Consider the following 23,342-nt stretch of genomic DNA (forward strand, 5'->3'; position numbering starts at 1 on the left):
TAAAGAGAATGGTGTCCTGAAGCCTCAGAAAACCTAACTATCAATTTTGGCCCAGTGGGACAGCACTTATGTTGTCCTGCCACTCTCTGATGGCTTTGGGTGACTTCTTTGTGGGATACGAATGTGGAAACAGACTTAGGAATGCGTGCGTGCACAGAGGTTTTTTGTGCTGCTGAAGAATCTCTGCAGCACCACAGAAGATATTTCAAACGAAGCCATTTTTCCACAGAACAATTCATCACGATGGATTCATCCTTGTATGAGTCCAGAACTGATGAAGTGTAATGAATCTGGCAGCCACATGAATTCCACTTGTGTACATTTCAGCACATCCGTTTTTTTCCATTTCTCTCAGCTCTGCCCTGAAATTCTGTTTTCAGAATGGGTGGAAACTGTCACAGGTTATCAGTAGGTAGGTAATAAACACAATAATTACGTGCAGTGTTAGTCAAAGGGTTATTTTGTTCAAATCATGCAGGATCAGTAGTTGCTCTCAATGGCTGCAGTTTTAAGCGAGTGGAGGTACATAATAAATACTATTCTTGGTTATTCTGAGCAACGTAAAAATACACAAAATTAACCACACCCTTTTTCAGAAAATTTAAAGCTTTGCTTTGTATGACTGCATTAGTTCCAACAATTTAACTAAAATTCTTTATATTTCAGTGCTACGCACACATGAGCAGGCACCGTTCTGTCCCTGGCTAGCACAAGTGTCTCGTAACTGTAACAAATTTATATGACAAACCTTACATTATTCCTTAGCTGAGCACTGATTAGCCCTCTCACAAATCTAAAATATGTCTCCCCTTCTTCATGGATTCTTCCCTAAGCTTTGATGGATTTGTTCGCAATAATACTACCACAACAATACTCATAGCATATTAAAATATAATTACAATTGGAAAAGTAATTATGTAAATACTGTGAACTTTACTAGCTAGCTCTGCTCCCTGTGTGTCCCTTTGAGCCATGTCTGTTAATTCATTGACAGATGAGCACTCCCACTGTTGTGAGAGACGTTCACTCCCAAACGCATCCATAGCTTTTAGCACTGCGCTGTTCCCCTGGATGCCTATCTGTTCAGTTTTGATTAAAAGAGCCAATGTGGGAGGCAAGAACTGAATCAAACAAGTAGCTGTCACAATGCAGGAGCCATGGATCCGTCTGGCTCGACTCCCACCACCGGTCTGCCTACCCACAGCTCCCTCATTTCTCTCCTGTTGTCACACAGCTCTGCTCCACAGCCTGCAGGGAGCTGATGAGTCTCCTTATAAGGATTTCTTCTCCTTTCCTTCTCCCTCCCCTGTTTTCTCTGTGTGATGGAAACCAAATGGTTCTACTGCATTTTGAGTCTTCCTCTACTCGTGAAGGCCAGGAAAGTTTGTCCTTAAAACGAGTAAACATGGAACTCGAAGAACCTCTGCAGTGGCTTTTCTGATTCCTAGCACCTCTTTGAAGAAATACCGTTTTGTTGATGACACAGTACTTGGTGGCTATCAATTTTTTTCATCTCAAATTGGCAAAAAACCACAACAGTAGTTACTGTATCATTTTCTCAATTTGTGAAATTGAAAGCAATCTTCATTAACATAAAAAGCAGCTGACAAGCTGGAAAAAACAGCATTCTTATTCTTCACTGGTGTACCTTCATCTTGGAGGACAGAAAATGTTGGCCCTAATCCTGATCAGGATTGCTTTAAGTTTTATTCAGGCACTGTTCCATTGCTTCCAGGGAAGTAACTTTTAATGCCTATCTAATACCATTTAATAATGATTTAAGTCCATCCTTATTAAATTTATCTGACTGTGTGTTAAAGACCTTCCTAGAAAACTAAAACTAAAACAGGTTTGAATAGCTTCCAATGACAAGAATATGGTTCATTACACTTGATTATGTCTATTTTCCTCATACGGATATTGCAGTTTTTATGTAGTAAAGAGCATTAGACATGGGGAGAAAACAAGGTTCTTGTACTAATCATGAACCTTAGTAAAAAATTATACATGTTAAAAAAATACCTGCTGACACAGAGTACCCCTGCTTCCCGTGGCCAAGTGAGAGAACTCAAATCCAGGGATGAAAAATTCCAAGTACGTCAATTAAGAGGTAATTTTAATACAACCCTTAGTCTAGCTGTCTTCTTCATCTCACTTGACTGGAGCAAAAGCCTTGCTCTCTACCATAATTGCATACGCTTACCTGCTGCCTTCCTGAGGGATACACTGCTCAACATCCACTGAAAGAGAGGCCATAGCAGATACCGTTTCTGTCTCCTCCCTCTCTCGCTTCTGAGACTCAGCCAGAGCACAATCCACTGGCACAAAGTATGGCTCCACTGACTTCCAGTACTTGCCTAAGGAAAACACACATAATAATTTATGGGAATTTTAGCTAGCATGGTGGTACAAGCATAGTAATCACTTAGTTCAACACTGAGTGATTATAATTTTAAATCACTGTGGTGTAAGCAGTGTAGTTGAAATTTCAGACTGCAGTGAAGAGGTATATTTCTGAACTTAAGAATGCCAAGTTGGAAAGTGCTTTCATTCCAAGGGCTGTGTCACACCCTTCCCCAGAAGGTAATAAACTGGAGGAGTAACACACAGACTAATGAATGCATACTGTCAGACAGGCTATTGGCTTTATCTACGGAAGGTAAAGGGAGTTCAGGGCAGGGTTAATACCTAGGAGCTCTGATATGGCAGATAGTTGATGCATATACAGCAAATAGGACTAGAAAAATGAACACTGTTGTACAAAGTGCTCACACAGCACTGTCTTGAAAAGGAAAAAATTCAGAAATGCCAGCTCGGACTGAAGTGATGTTGCCAGAACAATCAGGTTTGTTAGTCCTGGATGTTCTTTTTCCTCCAACCTCAGGGCGTACACTAGAACAATAATTTATTTAAAACTTTCATATATGAACTGGCTGTTGCTGGAAAGCTGCCAGATATCATAAGGAATAGAGCTTTCTGGTTTGCTGTGTAAAAACATAGCAGTGGATTAAAAGTATGAGTATTCTCAGCTTTCTGCCTGCAACAGAAGAGACAGCAAGAAGCTTTTCAAGCAACACAAACAATAATGGCAGGTGACTCATCATCAACATATAATATGGTCTGCTATTGCAGTGCTATTAAGAAACAGAGGTTGATTAGTGGTAACCAGGTGAACGAGTAAGAATTTACATATGTATTTCTGACAGTCCAGTAATCCACCGAGCACTCATTAATTGCCAGGTGGATGACACCTGGAAATTAGGAGCTTTGGGAAGGCTGGGAGCTCTGCACCAGAGCTCATTCACTGTTTAGCAAGAAGCTTCCAGCAGCTGCTGCAGAGGTTGGATCAGGGTACTTATCTGGGAATTAGACGGAGGGTTTCAACAGCTGTGAAAGAGAGAGGATCAAGTAGGGGACTTTTCCAAGGGCTAGAAGGAAGATTTTGGCAGCTGGGCAGCGGGCTGAGTTGAGGTGCTTATCCAGAGGGTAGCTGGAGGCTTTGACAGCTGGGAGGCCAGGCCAGAGGTGGTGCTGCCTCTGCTGCACAAAGGCTGCTGAAAACTACTTCTTTGGTTACACAGCTTTTAACAGAGTTTTGGGCTTTTCGAAAGATGAATTTTTCCCTCCAGTGAGAAAGCAGCTGTCAATAAAGCCTGAAAATGTCTTTATTCAAAAACATCATTGTAAGATGAAAGCCAAGTCAATCTGCAAGAGCAACCAGCGAGCATGGCCAACGTGTTTCTTTGAACTCTAATAGTGTGCACGTTTGAGTAGTTAGCAGAATCTTTAAATAACGGGGACCTTCTGGGGATAAAATGTAAAGTGTATTAAGTATCCTACAAAGTTGAGATTAAGTGTTAGGAGGTTGGCTTTGCTCCAAAAGCATGAAAGACACAGCTAAAAAAGTTATGTACGTAACAGTAGGCTCAATGATTGGAGCCTGGCAAATTTTATGAAAACAAGACAAAAATATTCTCTATTATTACTGTGCTCAGGGACCATATTCTCTATTCATTAAAAAAATACACTGAAAACAAACAAAGAAGTTATATGAGCATTCCACAATGTTCTCACAGATTATATGTGCAAAAGTCAGTCTTTGCAATATACACCCAATTCAAACCCTGTAATTTATGAGCTAAATGTTCACAGAGTGGGTGGGGTTTTTGTTGCAGAAACAGATGTGAAAGAAAATCAAATCTGTTGGCATGGGAATAATACCCCCTCTTGCCTATAAAAGAAATGAACCCATGTTCACTGCTGGAGTTTTCAAGGGCTCTTATTCATAAAATAAAATATTAGTACCCAGCTACCACTGTGTTGCTCTCCTGCAGCAACAATAAAACAGCATCAGTGAGGACTGCTACATCGCATTCATTCATTCACACACAGGCTCGCACACCGGCTGCCCCCTGAATCCTGACTTTCTTGTAACACCATAACTCAGGGCCAATTCAAGCATATTAGTGGGCTCTCTGTGCCCGTTTAACTGCCCTTCACTCCCAAGCAATTGGTGATTTTCCTTGTTTCACTGCATTGAGAATTCTACTATAAGAGGGGCTTTGGCGATAAAGAGGGAGAGCAGAGTCAGGCCAGGAAGCAGGTGGCAGCACCCATGCTGCAGCGGAGGGTCTTGGAGAAGGCAAGTACATGGTAGGGTGTTTGTGGTTTGTGGTAGGAAATTTTAAAGCAGTCCCAATTAGGAATAGCATCCAGGTAGCAGCAGGTACCTCATGTAAAGAGGGTTTTCTGATGCTTGCAAAAAAGCAATGGTAGTTTTTCCTTTAAAATCAGAAAGCTGTACCTTAAAAACACTTGTGGTAAGCAGAACTTTGCAAGCTTCTTTTTGTAAAGACCAACATTTATATGTTGTGCACAAAACATACAGGGCTTACACGTGTGCTCAAGCAAAAGATTTACAGGCAAAGCCTTGTGCAATAGAGAGGCAATCACAGTGTGCAGCTGCAAAGGAGCTTTGTTAGAAACCCTAGGTATGCTGTGGATTGACAGTTAAAGGAGCTCAAAATGCATCTGCCTCAAACTGCTTTACATCTCTGAAAATGCCATTTCTACTGTGCTATACTGGAATGTGAAATTCTACCGGTCCTGTTACATTCATTGAGAAGAACTTGGTGGAGCTCAGGGGAAAGAATGAAGCATACTGCTCGTTTCATTCATACAAAACTTGAAGAGCAACCACGGCTTGCAAGAACAAACAATGAAACCAAATCAGTCTTCTAGGTATGCTTTGGCTTTCAGCATGAAAATGTGCTTAAGTCTCCCTCAAAGATTTGTGGGAGCACTGATTATTACCAGGAAATAATAAAAGTGAATGTTTCTGTCACTGTTACAGGCATTTGTAATTGCCTTTCACAGACAGATTTGGACATGCTATACCATGGCTTGCTTGAAAAAATACAGTTTGGGGGTGGTATTCAAGCTAGTGAACAGGATTGTTTAGAAATAGCGTATTACATGGGTGTGGGAACTACTACTTCCAAATGTATTACGTTTCTAAAGGAGCTTTGGATCACTGTCACAAACAGAACATTTATACAAATTCCATTCTAGCTAGAAAAAAGTTGTTTCCTCTCGTCATCTAAGTAAGTATTGTATCTTCAATTTTTTGCCGCAAACACAGAGGAGGGATATTTTTTTGTCTAAAACGTTGCTCATATTCATTATCAAAGTTGGATCACAGAAATACAGCTTCAATGTAAGTGCAAGCAACCATCCAAATGAATCAGGTTTTCTCAGTATCTCTTGAGGTGCTACCCCACAGCCTAATGCCTTTCAGCCTGCATAACTCCCTATAATATTCAACATGCACTTGTTTCTCTTAATTCCATCTAAATATGCATCGTCCATCAAGCTACCCCAAACTTCCTCAGTGCTCCTTTCCATCATCCAAGCCTATTCCTCTCTAATACTTGGCCTCTCTCCAGACAACATGACATATGCATAACCTTTCAGATAATAGCTGCAAGGAAAGACAGAATATTGTGTATGAACAACTCCAAACCCTGAGCAGCCTGACTTAGATTTCAGAAGAATAGCCCACTGGACTGCTGTGACTGTACTAGCTCAGCTCAAACTTAAGCTTGTTCTGAACAAGCAAACTTAAGCCACTCTGCAGAGCTCTGAACTACGTTTTTAGACACACGCTGTACATTTGTTCCTAAATCCGTTCCTTCTTTCTGAACTGCCATCATTTGTGTGTATTTCTAGTAAGACTCTGTGCCTTTCCAGAGCCAGTATTATTTTTTTTCTCAATTCACTTTTTTATTGTTTCAGATCCATTTTCATTAAACACGTGTTTTATTTCAAACTGAATTGCATATTCTTTCTTCATGCCTGTGGCCTGTGTGCAGCTTTCTGTCCTTATTATCATTTGCAAATCTGCTCTATCTTGCATAGTGCATGAATTTCTTTAACTTGCCAATTCCTTCTAGATCATTAACAGGGAATTTTAAGGAAGATGCTAACTCATGAACTGCTCTAGGACATACCACCCAGCAAAAAATACTTACTGGAATTATCATATACAGCTGATTTACTTAGAGCATTTGCATATCTGGGTGACCACTAGATATGAAGGATAAGTTATATACCTATAATGAATTTTAATTGTCACTGTACAACTAAAATCAGATTGATAATTACTGCATGGTCAATGGATAAGGCATGGTGTCCCTTTTAAAAACTACATTTATTTTATACAGATGAATCCAAATTATTTGTGATTTATCTAACATGAAGCAAAACATTTGTTATCCATTTGTAATTGTTAAGGAGCCAGAAAACAGTAGAAGTCAGGAAGCTCCCACTGTCTCAGTATAATGGCAGGGAGCAGAAGATTAGAGAATTTAAAGGAAGTCTGTTCAGTTGGATTAAGGTAACTGATGGCAAAACCAAAATTTTTCAGTGAGACCAGAACAAATGCCCTGAAGTGTCTGGGTAGTAAAGGGTTGGGGTCAGGGCACACAAGTGAAGCAACTCTCTGCGCCAGAAACAGAATAAAATCATGTATTTGTTAGCATTATTCCATGGATCAGTGCCCATTTTGAGCTTTTTAACTTTATCTCAAACTCCGATACATCTCAAAGCAAGTAACTTGTAAAGGGCTGTACAAGCAGAATCTGAAGAAACTATTTGTTAGAGCTCTAATTTACCTGTCTGTTCCTGTCCCTCACTGACAAACATCTATTTCATCCAAGCTGCTCTGGAATGGAAAGACCTGGGAATATTCAGGAATCAGAAAGCTCTAAATAATCTCAAAGGGTCAGTTTTTCTGGGCTAAATACATAGCAGAAACAAAGAGATGCCAATGAAACAAAAATAAAAGCATATATGTATATACACACACACACTAGACACAGTATGTTGGTTTATACATAAAACACTTGCCCGCTCTTTTCTCTGAAACAATAGTTTAATGTCTATGACATTAATTAATAATAAAAATTACCCCAAACCCACCAACTCACCAACCCAAACTGAGAAACATACTTTGAATTTCAGTGGTCTTTTTTAAAGAAGCTATCGCATTCATATTGGGGATTTGGTGCACAATATCTTCTGGAAGAGGCTCCAGCTGCAAGAATAGAATAGAATAATATAAATTTTCAATAAGCCACAGGGAAGTAAAACAAACTGAAACAAGCTAATCCTCAGGAAAAGCTCTGCCCAAGAACTGGTTAACATTTTGCTGGTATCAGTTCTAAAAGTATAGCCACGATTTTGTTTTCTGTTTTCCAGCCATGTAATTGAATTCCAAGGGGCTTTTCTATTGGCTGCAAGACTAATCTATGGAGTTTCTGAAGCAGGTGCATGTCTGTGTATTATTCATTAAAAAAATGCTAGTTATTTGTGTAATTTCTGTAGGTTCCTCACAAACCAAATTCCACTGCGTCTGTATACGCAGCTGGGCACTCCAAACAAAACCTTGCTGAAGCCTCTTTGGAACCGAAGTGTGCACTCTGTTATCTTTATTTTTCTGGTGTTATTACATCTAACCATCTTACACATTTAAAGATTTATAGGGGGAAACCATAAAACACAGCTGCTTTTACTAGCTTTGCATTAATTTCAAATAAAGTAGTTGATAAAAAATAGTTATGCAGATCAGCAGTGAGAGTTCTCTAAGTAAGTTTTTTATAGAGTCAGCTGTATTTTAAGTAGCCAGTTTTAATTGTGTATTCTTTGAGTAGGGCTGCATCATAGTAAATTAGCAAAAGGAAGTATTCAGTTACTGCACAGTTATTTTTGCCCTGCAATGGATAAAAATACCAAGCAGACTGTATTTTGAAATTCATCTATATGTGCTTTTTTGTCCACCTTCCATACATTTTCTCCTAGAAAAAAGGGCAGAAGATTGTTTGAGCTAAATGCCTCTTCTTGTGCTGTAATAACTATATTGTCCTTGAGATCCACTTCAATTCCAGCCAGCTTTCCCAGTTCCCCACACAGCCTGCTAAGGTTGGGCATGGAGGTGTGCTTCCTGCAGAGCCAGGAGTAGCAACTAGGTCAAGGTGGACAAGGAAGAGCTGTATCAATACCAGTCTCTCCTCACTAAAGCTAAGGAAGTTCGACCACCGTTGACAGGAGACATCTGTACTGCAGACAAACCTCCTTTCTTAAGCATGTCTGGGTCTACTTTAAACTAGGTCAAGTGAAGCCCACCCAAGGAGCTTCCTCTGTGAAGTTAATAGTTCAGTAGCCATCATATATTGTCCTCCAGGTTGCTACAGTTACATTGTTACCTACCAACTAGATAAAATCAGCTTTGATCCAAGCACACAAAGTGGGAACTGCAGTGCAGATACTCTCTCAGTGGTGCTATTTTAAGCAAGTTCAGCTTAACATCTGGGGTCCTACCATTATGACCGGCAGTGAATGCCTGTCATTGATAAAGACAGTGCAAATATCACCAGTCTCTTGGAGTCTTGGTAACTAAAATTAATAGGGTGCTTCATGTCATTACTTCCTTAGAATCTCATACGGGATTGCAGTTGGAAGATTTCCTTGAGGATAGGAACAATAGCACTATATATTGTTTTCAAATATCATAAACCACTCCATTCTGCACAGTAAGTGTGCAGAGAAGCACTGGTAGGACCTCACTGGGTCCCAAATCTACCCGTTTACTGAGGAGGTCAAACTGCAGAGGAAAGTTGTTGCTATCTAATATGTATCATGGATTAGAACAGAGAGAGCAATGACAATAAAAATAATATTTACAGATACATTTGCAATTCCTAAACCACATTTACTTCACAGTCTTCATAGGTTACTCTACTTGGTAACTCTGGCAGGTACCTGGGGGAACACTGCGTATTTATGAAAATGCCCACCAACAGATCAAGTTTCACAGATTTTAGAACAATAATCCATATAATAATCTTAATAATTCATACCTTGGGTTATGTAGATACATAGCACTTGCTTTTAGCACTTGTTATTTTCTGTTTAAAGTAGTCAATAATTTGGCCAGGAAGAGAACAAAATCCTGAAGTTCTCTTTGGTCATACTGGGTGCAGGAACACAGAAGGGGAAGCAAACAGTAGCTTAAGGCTCTGTTTTGACAATTTTCTAATTCCTAAGGCTTTGATGACCAATTCACTCCCCTGAAGTAGGGCAAAATAACTGCATGCTATAACAGTAGGAATAATAGTACACGATATGGAATTATCAGTCTGCAAGATGTGAGAGCAGTGTCTTGCTTTGCACTTTGAGTACCCTGAGATTCTTTCTGCAGATCTCTTTTTAATAATACTAATTATTAAGCTGGGAGCAACTGATATAGAGATAGCTACAGATTTCCTATTAAAAGGTGAGTATTTTGTTACCTTTTTCAGACCTGGATTTTTGCAGGAGCCAAAAAAAGTCTTGATTTTTCCTAATATATCAATGACACTTCTTTATTTATCAGTACATAAATAAATTTTTTAACAAGTAGGCTGCATTTGAATATCTGAACATATCAGATGGATATTTAGAAATGGCAGATGTGTTTTTAGAAATCAGGATAAGCTGATGAATCATTAAAGAAAAGAAGAAAAAGGGTCAAACATCCCTCAGTTATCCGAATCATTACTCCATCTGTTAGCTCTACTAACAGATCTGTAGGTGGTGTGAGCATAATAGTTACGTTTGATCACTTTCTTAACTTTTTTTTTGACAAAACTTCCATTTTGTATCACAAGCTCGACTTCTGCTCTGGAGCTATTCTGCATCCTCACCCTTAGGGGTAGCCAGACAGACCTTGAATCCTCTTCGGAAACCTTATCAGGTTCCACAAGTAAGTCCATTACATCATATACCCTGCTCAGCCCAAAATGCAGCACCATTACGAAAACACTGTAGAAATAAAACCAGTGGATTATGGCAGCTATTTCTATGCACTTTGAAATGAGACTGCATTCTAAAGAGTTATTTCTGTTGGCAGCTATCCACCAGTTGGATACAACTGTATAGGCATAGGGGTGTCCCTGGAAAATATCAGCATCTAGACCCAACAAAAGAAAGGAATTACTCTCCACCTGGCATACATGGCACCATCACCTTCCCTCCTATGCTTACTGGTATTCAGATCATGAAGTCTACTAAATCTGGAGGCTAACAGAAAAGAAGCTGAAAAGAGCACTGGAAATACACTGTCAGGAAAGAAATCTTTCAGAGAAGAACAGTGCAAGTCTGCAGAAATAACCAAACCACTGGAGAGACAGTTTGGACCAGACACAAAGGGTTACATTTGAAAAGTTTTATATGGCTGAATTGGGCTTTTGTGCAGAAAGTAGCAGATGAAAGTAGAAACTGTGTCCACTAATCATTTTCAAAGTATGAAAAGCAACGTAAATGGGCAAAAATCACTTGGGCTGTCGAAGTCTGCCAGAGACATATCAACAAATGTTAGAAGAAGGAATTAATGATGGAAATTTCATGTGCCCAGAAAGTGATCTGAATTGATCCTTGGGAATGAGGAGAGACTCTGAAACTACAGCAGTCTGTATGGAGCTGGAAATTCTAGCAATATCTTATCTGCATTGTCCTTAGCACTGTTACATTTTAAAGCACCAAGATTAGCTTCAGTGAAGGTCATTGCAGAGTGCACTTAGACATAACTGACAAGTGAGGCAATTTCAAGCATAAGTTAAGGAGAATGGAGAGTCCTGACAGAAGCAGAGAGAGGGAAGAAGGCAGGCAGGCTCCTCAGGGATGCCTAGGCTGCAGGGGGAAGCATTACAACCTTCCCTTCTTGGATACACTGCACAAGAAGCATATGAGCACAAAGACTGGGCTTTGCTGCTCTTAGGGTTGCCTATGATTACATAGGACTAAGTTCAAAGATCTCACAGGTCCTCTGTGTTCTTATATCAGTAATCTTCTCAAAGTTTCTGCATTTTCTGTTTATTTATAAGCACTTTAGGCAGGTATTTTTGTGATCCACTGTTACGATGTGGTACATAAACGATGCAGTTTTCAGTAGGGAGTAAGTTCAAAGGCACAAAGGGTCATTAGCACCTACCAGTCCCTGAAAACCGCAGCATGACTTGGAATTATGTAACTTTGGAGTCAGAATATTCTCTGTTTCCTTGGCCAAACGACTTCCTGACTAGCACTGCCTACCTTGGGGACTTTGATGTCACCATGCTGACCCCTGGCACATACATTGTTCCAGTTTCCTACCCCATCTAATTCTCTATTTCTGGGCCGATTTCTGGACTCTGGGTTTAGGCAAGCAGCAATTGACAGGTGGCTTAGACTCAGTGTTAATTATTTTCTAGTATTAGACTCAGATTAACAATGAGGGTGTGAGATCGTGACCAAGTTTACCATGCCATTTAAAATTGATCTCAGGCCATATTCACTTCCATGAGTATTTCCATTTTGGAGAGAGAAATGCTTACCTGTTCTGGTAAATAACCCCTTTTAACTCAGTCCAGGCCCTCTTGGCAGAGCTCCCTGCCTAGCTGGCAAACAGCCCCAGATCCACACTGAATTCCTCAAAGGAGAAAATGCCAACTTTTCATCATCAGCAAAGAGTACGACCTTTCCAGTTAAATTATCAACCCCTCCTAAATGCCAGCTCAACAGATTGCAAGAAAGAAGCACATACTTCATACTCTGCAAGAAAATTGTCCAGTATAAGTTTTCAAGCATGCTTGGGAGCCAACCAATCACAATGTTTTGTCAAATTCTACTTCAGACTGAAATTCAAGCCAGAAGAATATTTACTAGAAGATGTTAAATTTAGTCACTTAAAAATGTTTTTGCACTTAGGGCCAAATTCAGCCTTGGCCGCCACAGTCAATGAGAGCAGACATGCATCCTCTCTGTGCCTTTGTTGCAGGGTCCCGCTGGGCAGAGCACACTGTGGACTGTGCTTCTCTGTTTCCTCTATGCAAAGAAGAGCATGACCCCATCTGTGACTAATTATCACTTGTTATAGACCACAGCAAACTACTGTACCACATAGAGCCAAAAGACACTGCCCAAACCTGTAGACAGATCAGGGGGACAACGGTGTTAGACTGACTTCTGTGTCCCATGGAAATATCCCACCTGGCTGCTTGAAAAGGGATGGGATGAAGGAAGAACTAAATCCTTAGGTTTTGACTCAGAGCTTTTTGCTTGAAGGAATCCTTCCGTACTCTCTGTAGTTGCAGAAGAATGCCCAACTGAATGCAGTTATGTTGGAAATAAGCTGCAGGATTTAGGATACTGAAGTCAAGGAAAGCTTATCCCTGAAGGCTTTTTAAATCCAAGTAGTGCCTCTTCAAAAGTAATGGGGAGGAAAGAAAACAGAACCTATCTTTGCATATGTAGAGCAGCCTTACTCACCACTACCTGGCACCGAAAGGCGTAGCAGAGGTTTTTATAGCACTGAAGATATGACGGACAAAATAGTGTGGAATTTCCATTCTCCACGACAAAGATTTTGGGGAAAAATCTCAATATTCAACCCAATTTTCACACACTTCTTCGAATAACACACAAATCTTAACATTTAAGGGTTTTCTTAATTGAAGTAATATGTATACCTATATATGCTTTAAAAATAAGTATTTGGAACTATACAACCAATCTGTGAAAAACTGTAGAATCATTTAAAGAGTATCACAATAAATGAAAGCATTGAATTTTAAGCACAAGAGTATATCAGCATCTCAGAAATGCTTAGGTTTAAAAGCAACATCTCTTTTCTAATTATCTGAATCCACCATTTCCTTTGTTTTGACAGATGCTCTTTTAATGGACAAGTTCTCAAATCATGTGGAGAAAATTCAGGGATATTTTAAAGCAACTGATGGTCATCCTGCCTTTTTGCCTTCCAGAAGGATTTTCATGTTTTCATTTTGGATTTCAAGGGAATCCAGCTGCTTAATCTTTTCTCACCTCTTAGGAAGATTTCCTTCCAAGGAGATAACCTACAGTGCTCCTAATTAACTCTGCAAATGGTCAAATGGATTTTTCTCAAAGTGACAGGGAAATTTTCTGCTTGTACACAGAAGCATGGACAAGAAAACCTAAGATCTCAAAATATTTTTTTAAAAGTAATTTTATATGTAAACTTTTTAATTAATAATTTTATCTTTATAAAATTTATCCTTACATTCTATAATTTCCTTTTCAGTTTTCTCATCATTTCAGGAGGGATTCACACAATCAAACAAGATTGAGCCATTTCAGACACTACAGGGTGTCTTGCCTTATTTCCAGTTGCCGCCTAGAAAGGCTGTAGATTTCCTCTAAGTTCTGTGTTAGGTCTGCCAGTCCTGTGCTGATGTCCTAGATACCCTACAGTAGCTAAAAAGGCACTAGGCACCTCTATTTAGGGAACTGGGTCTTAGAAAGAAGAAATTAACAATATAAGTACCTTGAATCAGAGAAAACCAACAATTATAATCCCATTTATGTTTCTGTCAAAATTTGAAATTATTGTTCTAAAGTATTTCTGCAGAGAAGTTCAGAAGTATTGACCACACATAGATAGGGCTGATAGCTCATTTAAATTCTGATCTCTTCTAAGAAAAAGAGACCTTTTAATAGTTTTTTTGGTTAGTCTTCAAAATCAACAGCTGTATGCAGGAATTTCCTGTGCCATACTCAAATTATTTAGAGAAGATAAACTTGATAGTGTATTCTTTTGCTAGTGGCCCCACTTGCATTTGTTAAGAGAAGAGTAAGAAGTTATCTTGCAAAGCAGATCCCTGGGCTGCAGCTCACGTATAAATAAGAGCAAAATATATCTATTTGGATGTCAACCTGTTTTCCTTCTTGGTGTTCAGAGACAAATTAAGAAAATAAAGCTTTTTACACTTTTAAGTTTGGTGTTATCTTTACATATTAGACCAGCTCTCCATGAAAGGTGGAAGTTGCAGCTAGTTTTACAATTATTCTCTTTTAAAAAATGTTATTCTGATGGTAATAGAACATATGAAGCAGTGAATTTCTGTATTGACAAGTCCTGGCCAAAAACAACAAAAGAAAAGAAAAAGTTTTCAAAAAAACCCTGCAAATTGTTTATAAATTCTAATCCTCAGCACATGAATAAATACATCTGACAAACTGCAGAGAGCCTTACAAAGGCCTTTCCCAACCTTTCTAATTTGAGTTCAATTACATGTGTAGCGCTTAGAAACTGAAGTTCATCTTGCCGAAGTTTTTAAACTAGGGTTGCACTATATACCATTATTTGTAAAACTGAAGGGCAGATAATAAGTTATAATTATCCTATTAATCACCTGTAAAGAATTGCATTCAACGAAGAATGCATCCTCAAATTACAATAATTGGTTGGTTGACGAAAAACACTTTTTTCTGTCCTTGGCAGGAACGTGCTTAGAGTTTGCTGTGCAAGTTCATGAATATTATGCTGAAATCAAGCAAAGTATATGCTATTGGCCATGTGGTGCAGATTGCCGTAACTCTATAGATGTCAACAGACGTGCTGATTTCTAACTGCTAACTAGGTATCAGACTTCCTCATTAGTGTCTGCTCCTCGGCAACACCTTTACTTATTCTTTTAAGCGAACATCAGTTTCTTATGGTAGTATTGGTAAAAACATCCTCTCTGGAGTATTTTTCTCTTCTTAGCAGCCACAGCATATTTCCCCTTTGAAATTCTTCCACATCAGACCATTTAATGCATGTCCCTGAAGACAATGCTGTAAGTAAGAGCACATGAGAATAATGCTTATTGCATGAGATGTTTCAAGTTATTAATGATCATGTTCTTTTACAAGTGAATTAAAAATGGCTGCATGGTTATGTTTGTCTTCATTCTCCGTTACTGAATTTTTGTATCTCCTGAAATTTGCTTTGCTATAATTTCCAAACAGATAGACTCACAATTTATCTGACTTCCCAGTCTCTTATTACTCTAAAATAAAGTGGAAGAAAATCTCTATTGAAGTATGCTTATCCCATTCATTTTTCTCACAATCAGTATTTTTTCTCAGATAATAGCTATTCAGTGACAGCAGAAATAGTAGTTGGGTGTGACATAGTGTTAAAATAAAACAAGGCAGTTTTCATAAATGGGTAGCACCACCAAATGGTCATAACTGAATAGAAGGACTCAGGCACCTACACAGAGGAAGACACATCACATCATCAGCATTATGCGATTTGCAGTAGTCCCACAAGGGTGCAAATTTCAGAGAATGGGTTTAGAAGGGCTATGAAAAGCCACCAATGCCATGCGATACTACCACAGGGAAGATGATGGCAGAGAATATCAATGACAGTGCCCTGGAATGGCAGCTGATCAGGAAGGCAATGCTGCATTCCATAAGATTGTCAAACGCCTCAAGCTAGGTTTTGTAATCCACGTTTCAGTAATGAAATAAAAGGACCATCATTGAGATGAGCATCTTTTTCAATAGCGCATGTCATCACACTGGAAAATTCTCCTTAGGGGACTTATCAAAGGTGATAATAGATAAAACCCAATAACAGCTTTTTTTTTTTTTGGACATGTCTATATCTTTACAATTCTGAGAATCATTTTGAAAAAGTTATTCATTGCATGTATAATGTAAAAAAATAATAAGCATAAAAATGTTTTTCTCCATTGGTCATAAAGATGAAAAGCAAAGGTTTAAAAGAACATTTAAAAAAATCCTCTATCCAATATCCATCAGAAGACACATTACTTCACATTATTCACATAGGTATGAAGCCTTGAAGTGGAAGGGAACTGGCAGACTAGCTTGCAATTTGGCACTAATACATTTGATTGGAGAGATTATATAGCTATTACTAATTCCCCTGGTAAAAAAAGAGTAACACACTGCATTTTATAACAAGATCTTGCAAATTCACAATTTATGGTAAAGGCTTTTGTCCTTTCATAAATTATTTTGGCTGCACTTTCAGCAAGCTTATTTTCCTTCTCACCATATTTACAGGATAAAAGGTATTTTCTAGTGGGCAACGGAACAATTTTCACTAATATGAATGCTTATCTTGTGTTTGTGTACATAAATAGCATGTACACACATTTACTTAGTCTGATAGTGCACTTTCAAAGTTTTTAAATAATATATACAGTGATAAACCTTGGACACTCCATTTAAATTACATGCAGATCAACCTGAATCTTCATTTATAACTTAAAAAAATTTTTTTGAAGTCTTGGACACATTTTTATTAATGTTATTCAATTTCAAAAGCCTCTGAAATATATTCTTTCACATGACAGTTGAAATGTCAAAATACTGCCAAAAATGTGCCTTCGCAATATTCAGTTCCTAAGATTTCCAGATACCTTGCAAAAGCCTTTTTTTTCTATGATAGTTGGCTGGAAGGTCCAATCCTGATAGATGATATGCACACCAATGACTACCAACGATGTCAAGACTGGTATTCAGCACATCACCAAAAGCAATTTTGAGATATTAAATCTTACTCAGAACTGGGAATAACTTAGGCAAACACTAAAGGATTTGTATAATAATCTAATTTAGAGGCATTTATCCAAACCAGCTCATCTGAGGTCTGCTCATTTCTAAGTCATGTTCAAATTGCACGGTTTTTATACCAAATGAAAAAAGGACTGATGCCATTGCTACTAAAAGAAAATCAAAGATAGGAGTTTCAGCAAACTTGGATCATTGTCTCCACCTACTATGATTTACGTTTTACCTCATTTCCTAAAAGGGCGTTTATACAGGCTTCAGATGCATCACAGATGGCAGTAAGGTCATGTCCTCCCTCCAGTGCCAGCACAACACGGCCATCCGCTAGCTTCAGCAATTGCTTGGTTAGGTGACCAAAACCTAGTATTCAAATACAGTAGTGCAAATAATTAAAGCAGAACCAATATTACTGGCATATTTCACATCTGCTGCATGAGAATGTAGAAAGCTCATGGATATTGCACAGGGAGCATGTGATATATTTAGTCCAGTATCCTGTTTCTGACTATGGCCCACACCAGATGCCTTGGAGCTACGTATATGGGAGTTTTATACAAGGCAGGTGTGAGATAATGTCCCTCATGCTGATCCCTAATAGCTGGAGATTAGTTGAAACATCAGGTTGTCTCTCTTCTTACCGTCATTAACCATTATCACCGTGGACTGTCTTCCTGTTTGCACATCAATGTAACATATACCCATGTTATTTAGAGAGATCTGACATAACCCTGGTCACTTATGGCATTGGTATGACAAATAATATTTGTATTTAAACTATGACACTGTAATTAAAAATAATCGTATTTTTCAAATAAGATTATGAAATTTTTATTTACAAATTGCTTCTGCCTTTGTATTTCGAGTTTGAGTATAATATACAACCATGGACTGAAAAACAGTGGAAACATATGTTACCTCTTAGCTCCCTTTTGAAGTGTTTTTGGAAGCAACACTAACAACTAGATCACTTATTTTTATTCAAGATTTTGGCATAAGTTGAAGCTGTCCAGAATTTCACAGATATCTCTACGAGTATCGCTCACTCCTGACCAACAATGTTCTAAGCAATTCTGCACCACAGCCAAAAATGATGGTACTTCATTTTATGTGGTGATCTATAACTACATAAACATTACCACAAAGTGCTCATCTGTGATTCAAGTAAAAGTAATTTATTTCATTTTTAATCACAAGAAAAATTGCACAAAAAAATGTTAATTCAGAGAGCAGATTTTGGAGAGAATTTTTGTGGTAGTTTCCTAGGACAGCTATTGTTTTGATTAACCTCCTTTAAGTGAGTAATGATAAGTAAAGCTTTGAAACTATTGAAGTTAAATATCCATCGCATCTTGTTCTTAACTTTTCCACTTGGTCTGTTTTAGTTGCTCTACTGATGGTCATCACTGGTCATTCCAGTGCATTTCATAGCTTTAAATAAAGCATTTGTTTTAGCACCTGCTAAAGCCTGGGGCTCTGTAAAGACAGGAAAATCAACATCTTTTTACTATGTTTCAGTGAAGGTCATAAAAAATTAAAAACTACAAAAATTACAACCATATTTTCTAGACATCATTCAAGACAGAGACTTAAGGCTTGATCTGGTAAACAAGCAATCTAACAATTAGTTCCATTTACACCTTAGGACTTCGTTAAGCACGTGCCCAACTCTTTTTAGAGTAGGGACTTTAATGATACCAGATTTGGTTTAGCTGTACAGACAAAAAAAAAAAAATTTAAAAAACCTCCACTTGCCACTTAATCTATAGATGATCACAAAACACTTGAAGTAAAATATTGTTTCTTTAAGCCACTCCAGAATCTTCTGTGCCCTCTAAGAACTGCAGTTTTGATTCTAGCAAAGTAACTACACTGTGATTCAAATTACATACAGGGTGGAAAAACAAATAAAACCTTAAACTCTCATTTAAGTTCAACCTTTCCTCATGAAAAAACCCAAAAACACAACCACCCAATCCTCTCTACAAAAGACCAAGTTTAGACAGGATAATAAAAGTGAAGGAAGGAGTGGAATGAGGATAACCTTTGATCTCTAGCCAATTTCTACTTTCTTTTACCTACAGGATTTATTTCTGTCTGCATGTTACACATGCAATCTTCAGATTCATAAGAAGAGAGTGCCAAGAGCGTAAAGTGAGTCGTACGTATAGCATTTAAAGGAAATGAAGAAGAATGAACAGGCGCAGACTGCCCACATCTACCACTCACCCTTTGGGTCTGTGAGAAATCCAACAGCGCTTTTAAGACAACATTATCTTTTGTGTTGTACAGCTTTTGTGAAGAAGGGGAAAGCTCTACCATACTACCCCTGCACATTGTGAAAATTTTATATGACTGCAAATACAGCTACTGCCACATCGTACTTTTCTGAGGTATGTATGGCAATAAATGCAAAGACTCAATGCCTTTTTCTTCTTTTAGGCAACCATACATAATATAATTTGTAAACATTGTTACAATGTTAGTTTGTCTGCTTAGTTTCCTAATGATTTTCCTAATATCAATGTTATAATAATCATCCCTGGCTGAGTCAGGATGCAATGAGCCATACAGAAAGCATCTTTTCCAACAGAGATCACAGTAACAAGATAAAGTGTTGCCAAACCAAATCAACATGATGGGGACTTTTCTTCAATGTAATTACCCTGAGAAAGTAAAGGTGACTTGCTAGAAAGGGAGGAAATAACGTTAGCCAACAGTACCAACGTTGCTGGTGACAGAATGAGTTATGGAAATTCTTAAAAAGAAACTTGGATCCTGTGTCACTGCAGCAACCTAGGAAAGATATTAGCTTCCTCAAGGAAATCCCCTGGAGTGCAGAAGTAACAAAATGGAAAGAAAGGAATCGCAGTCAAGTAATGGTTTTAAGATGGGCTGTAGTTCATGCCAAATAATTAACAAAAACAAGAAGAAAATAGTAACAAGCACCATGAAAAGAACCAGTCATCTCCCCTGATATAACAAGATCAAGTACATATTTGACGCCCCGCTGACCGAGTCTAAGGTGAGAAAGGAGTCAGACAAGCATTTTGAATCCTGGACCTTCCAGCTCACATGAATTTCGAGAAATCAGCAGCAGTTCTTGGCCCTTCTACTGTGCCTACTGAAGAAGGTGCCAGCTGTGATGCTGGCTTTAAAAGAAGTTTTCAGTTGGGATTTGACATATTCTAAAACTGTATGATTTCGCAGTGATGCATAACAGTTATAGATTAGTGGCATTTTATGGAAACAGAAAAAGTTCTGTTATAAAATGGAAAGTAATGTTGAAACATCAGTGTTTTATTTTAAATCCAGCCTTAAATGGACATTGCTTCTTTGTGGCTGCAGGTGCCTGACTCAATGACAGGCATCTATTAATCAGGGCTTGAAATAGCCCTGGCGATATCCACAATTATTTGTGTCCATAAACATGACTAAAAATGTCACATAGTAATAATTAAAAAAAAAATAGTATTAAAAATCCAATCATTTCAGTCAATAAGTGAGAAAAGATCATACACACAGAGGTAGTTCTCAAATCTTCTAACAACATTAAATCACTACTAAGTATTTCTGAAAATCCTGCTCACCAATTGGTTTTCCTGACAAAAAACATATGGGTGCACACTTGTACATGTAAGCAAAAAAGACTAGATTAAAACTGAAACCATTATAAATCGTGTTGCATATTGGAGAGATATGCAGTATATGAGCTGTTATTTGCCAACCTTTGAAGTAAAAACATAAACTTCTAAAAGAAAAACATAACACATACTTTTTAATTATACCCTTTCCCCTCCTCCAGTGCTATTAGTGGAGGAGATACAATATTCAGACTTATTTAAGAAAATATTCTCTTGTGGGAAGGCAGAAAGAGAGAAAATTAATGCTGTACTATCATAATGAGCAAGCTACAAGGCTGTTATGGAAAGACAGTGTGCTGATCACCTGAATTACCATCTAAGCAAGTAATTCAGCTTTCAGTAGACTGATGTCCCAGTAAAGGCCGTGTTTTTTTTTTCCTTTTGTAACAGATAAGCTCCTCAGGCACTCCTCATTCTGCCAAACAGCAAGAAATTGCACAGGTGAGGCTTCTGCTTCATTTGACCAAAGTTGCTGGAGCAACTATACTCTACCTGGACTTAGTGAAAACCAAGCACAAATGTGAAAACCTATAAAAAGAGAATCCAGAGTTATTTCAGTTTTCTATTTTTGTTTTTGAGGTATTCTTACTCTGACAACCTGAAATGGAAAGTGGTAAACAGAGCAGGTAAAACACCTCTTAACCAGGCCAGGTCCCCTCCAATGGACTCATCGCACAACTATGTTGTGTATTACAGCCAGACGAAGTAAAACTAACAAGTCAGTTATGTGTACAGCCTCCCATTTTGAGAAAGAAACATTTGAGAATGGAGACAACTTGTGAATGTTATTCTTTTCACAGCCTGTCCTCAGCAAACAGGGAAAGGAACCATATGGATGGGGTATGCTCCCAGCCAGCAGCGCAGCACTCCTTGTTTGCCTAAACAGTCATACGTGCAACTCAATTTGCTCGCCAGCATATGTGCAAACACCCAGTTAGCGGGGACTAAACCTGCCTCAGCAGAAGCCAGACTACTTCCCTCTCCCCCACTGCGCATAAGGAAAGCAGATGTCTCCTGCACAGTCATTTTTTCGGTGACAGCAAGCTGAGCAGAGTCGTGGCACTGGCCCTTGCTCATGGGAGGTGGCTGGTAGAGGAACAAGCACACGTCAGCCAAAAGGCTGGCGAAGTTTTGGAGTTATGGAGAAAGCCTCAGCTTTCTCAGCCTCAGCAGCAGGGCCCCAACAGCTCTTTTGGCTTCAGAGTCTTAAAAGCTACAATCCGACCCTAAATTACAGGCAGAGTTCTGGTGAGCTCCTCTGGCTACTCGGAGCAGCCTGGAGAGGAATACATGCAAAACACAAAAACCCCACAGTCTCTGTCCTGGACCTCCAAGCATGTATTTAACTATTATTTACCATTTAATCATGTCATTACTCTCTAATTTACTTGAGAATGTGTTTTCCTCTCATTAAAAGTGTTGCAATGATCGTTGCCAAAAGTCTACCCACCACTGTTCTGCACTCCTTCCCTGTGGTTCCTTCGTGACTATTTGATTAATTTTCATTGATATTCTTCCAACAATAGCATCTAAAATTAACTGGGTCAGTTTTTACATAACTTCCTGAGTCACCAGGCTACGTGTCCTAAATAAATATGTCCGTACAGGAGTCAAATGATAATTTACCCTTCCAGTACTGACAGCAGCTAGAACATTTTGCAAAGCTTGTGTTCTATGATAAGAGAACACATTTTCTTCTCAGGCAAGTCTTAATTCAGAATCTTTTACTCAATTGAAACTTCATTTGGATTAAGTTAGAGGTTTGACTCAGTGGCAGGATGTGGCCCTGAGTGAGGGGGAAAATGAGATTTTAATGCCAAATACACTCTTATGAAAAACATTTTCCAAATGGCTGAAATTACGAATGTTAGTGTTGAGGTACCTGAATTTAAATGGTAGAGATCTGGCCTCCAGGCATTAGCTGCTGATTTCTCGCTTTTAATACCAGAGAAGGAAGCTCAGTAACACTTCAAATTACATGTCTCAAGCAAGCATTTAATTTAGATTAAATTAGACAGTAATTGTACGTTAAATAAATACCAATGGTCTCAGGAACACATTTTTTATGGATTAACAATTTATGTAATGTTTTTATTGTATGCCTGTTAGTTCTACAGTAGTATGTTTTTCATAATTAGCTGCTCTTTAGCTGCTACACTGAAGATAGCTTATTAGGTCTCTATTAGGTACACATTCAAGCATGCAGAGATACCTCTTTGAAAGCCAAATACTGCAAACCTGTCTCAGTACAGGAAAAGACCACCTTCACAATGCTCAGTAGGATGGTCTGGGTATCTCAGCTCTCTTGAGGTATGTATGTATCCAAGAGGGTCATATAGTCCATTGCATTTGCTCTGGGACAAAGGAACTTGTACACCTCCACCACACAACGGCAGCACTGACCACCTGACAAAATGTTCCTCAGAGAAAACACATGGAGGAAGACTCCCTCAAACTCTTCTCTCAACAAATTCATGCTAAAAAAAAAAGGAAGGGATTTCTTTTGTACGCTGCATTTTGTACCCTGTCAAGCAGTGGGATTCTGCATCCTCCAGGAAAGGTCATAGCGATGATGATGACGTTTTAGAGCTGTTATAGTCCTGTCGTGTGGATTCAGAGGGAAAATATTCAACCACAGGTTTCTGCTGCCGGAGTCAAAGCAAGAACCTTTGGATGTTCCCAAAACTGGCTGGAAGTTTTTAAGCACTGTTCTTACTAGCTATTTGCTCCATGCTTTCCTTTCTTTTTGGTTTCCTCACATTCTTCTCATCTCTA

The 23,342-nt window shown here is 38.6% G+C and overlaps 1 protein-coding gene across 1 annotated transcript in view; it reads right to left on the reverse strand.

The window, feature by feature from the left end:
- LOC104159006 (histone deacetylase 5-like) overlaps positions 1-23,342 on the reverse strand; it is a gene marked incomplete at its 5' end in the record, with an annotated part of 98,561 nt that overhangs the window by 8,490 nt on the left and 66,729 nt on the right. Inside the window, 3 exons of the mRNA XM_009696802.1 lie at positions 2,204-2,357; positions 7,510-7,594; positions 17,153-17,286. Coding sequence (XP_009695104.1) covers positions 2,204-2,357; positions 7,510-7,594; positions 17,153-17,286 — 373 coding nt within the window. The remainder of the gene's footprint in view (positions 1-2,203; positions 2,358-7,509; positions 7,595-17,152; positions 17,287-23,342) is intronic.

The sequence above is a fragment of the Cariama cristata genome, unplaced genomic scaffold, assembly GCF_000690535.1.
Source record: "Cariama cristata isolate BGI_N322 unplaced genomic scaffold, ASM69053v1 scaffold4173, whole genome shotgun sequence".
NCBI lineage: Eukaryota > Metazoa > Chordata > Aves > Cariamiformes > Cariamidae > Cariama > Cariama cristata.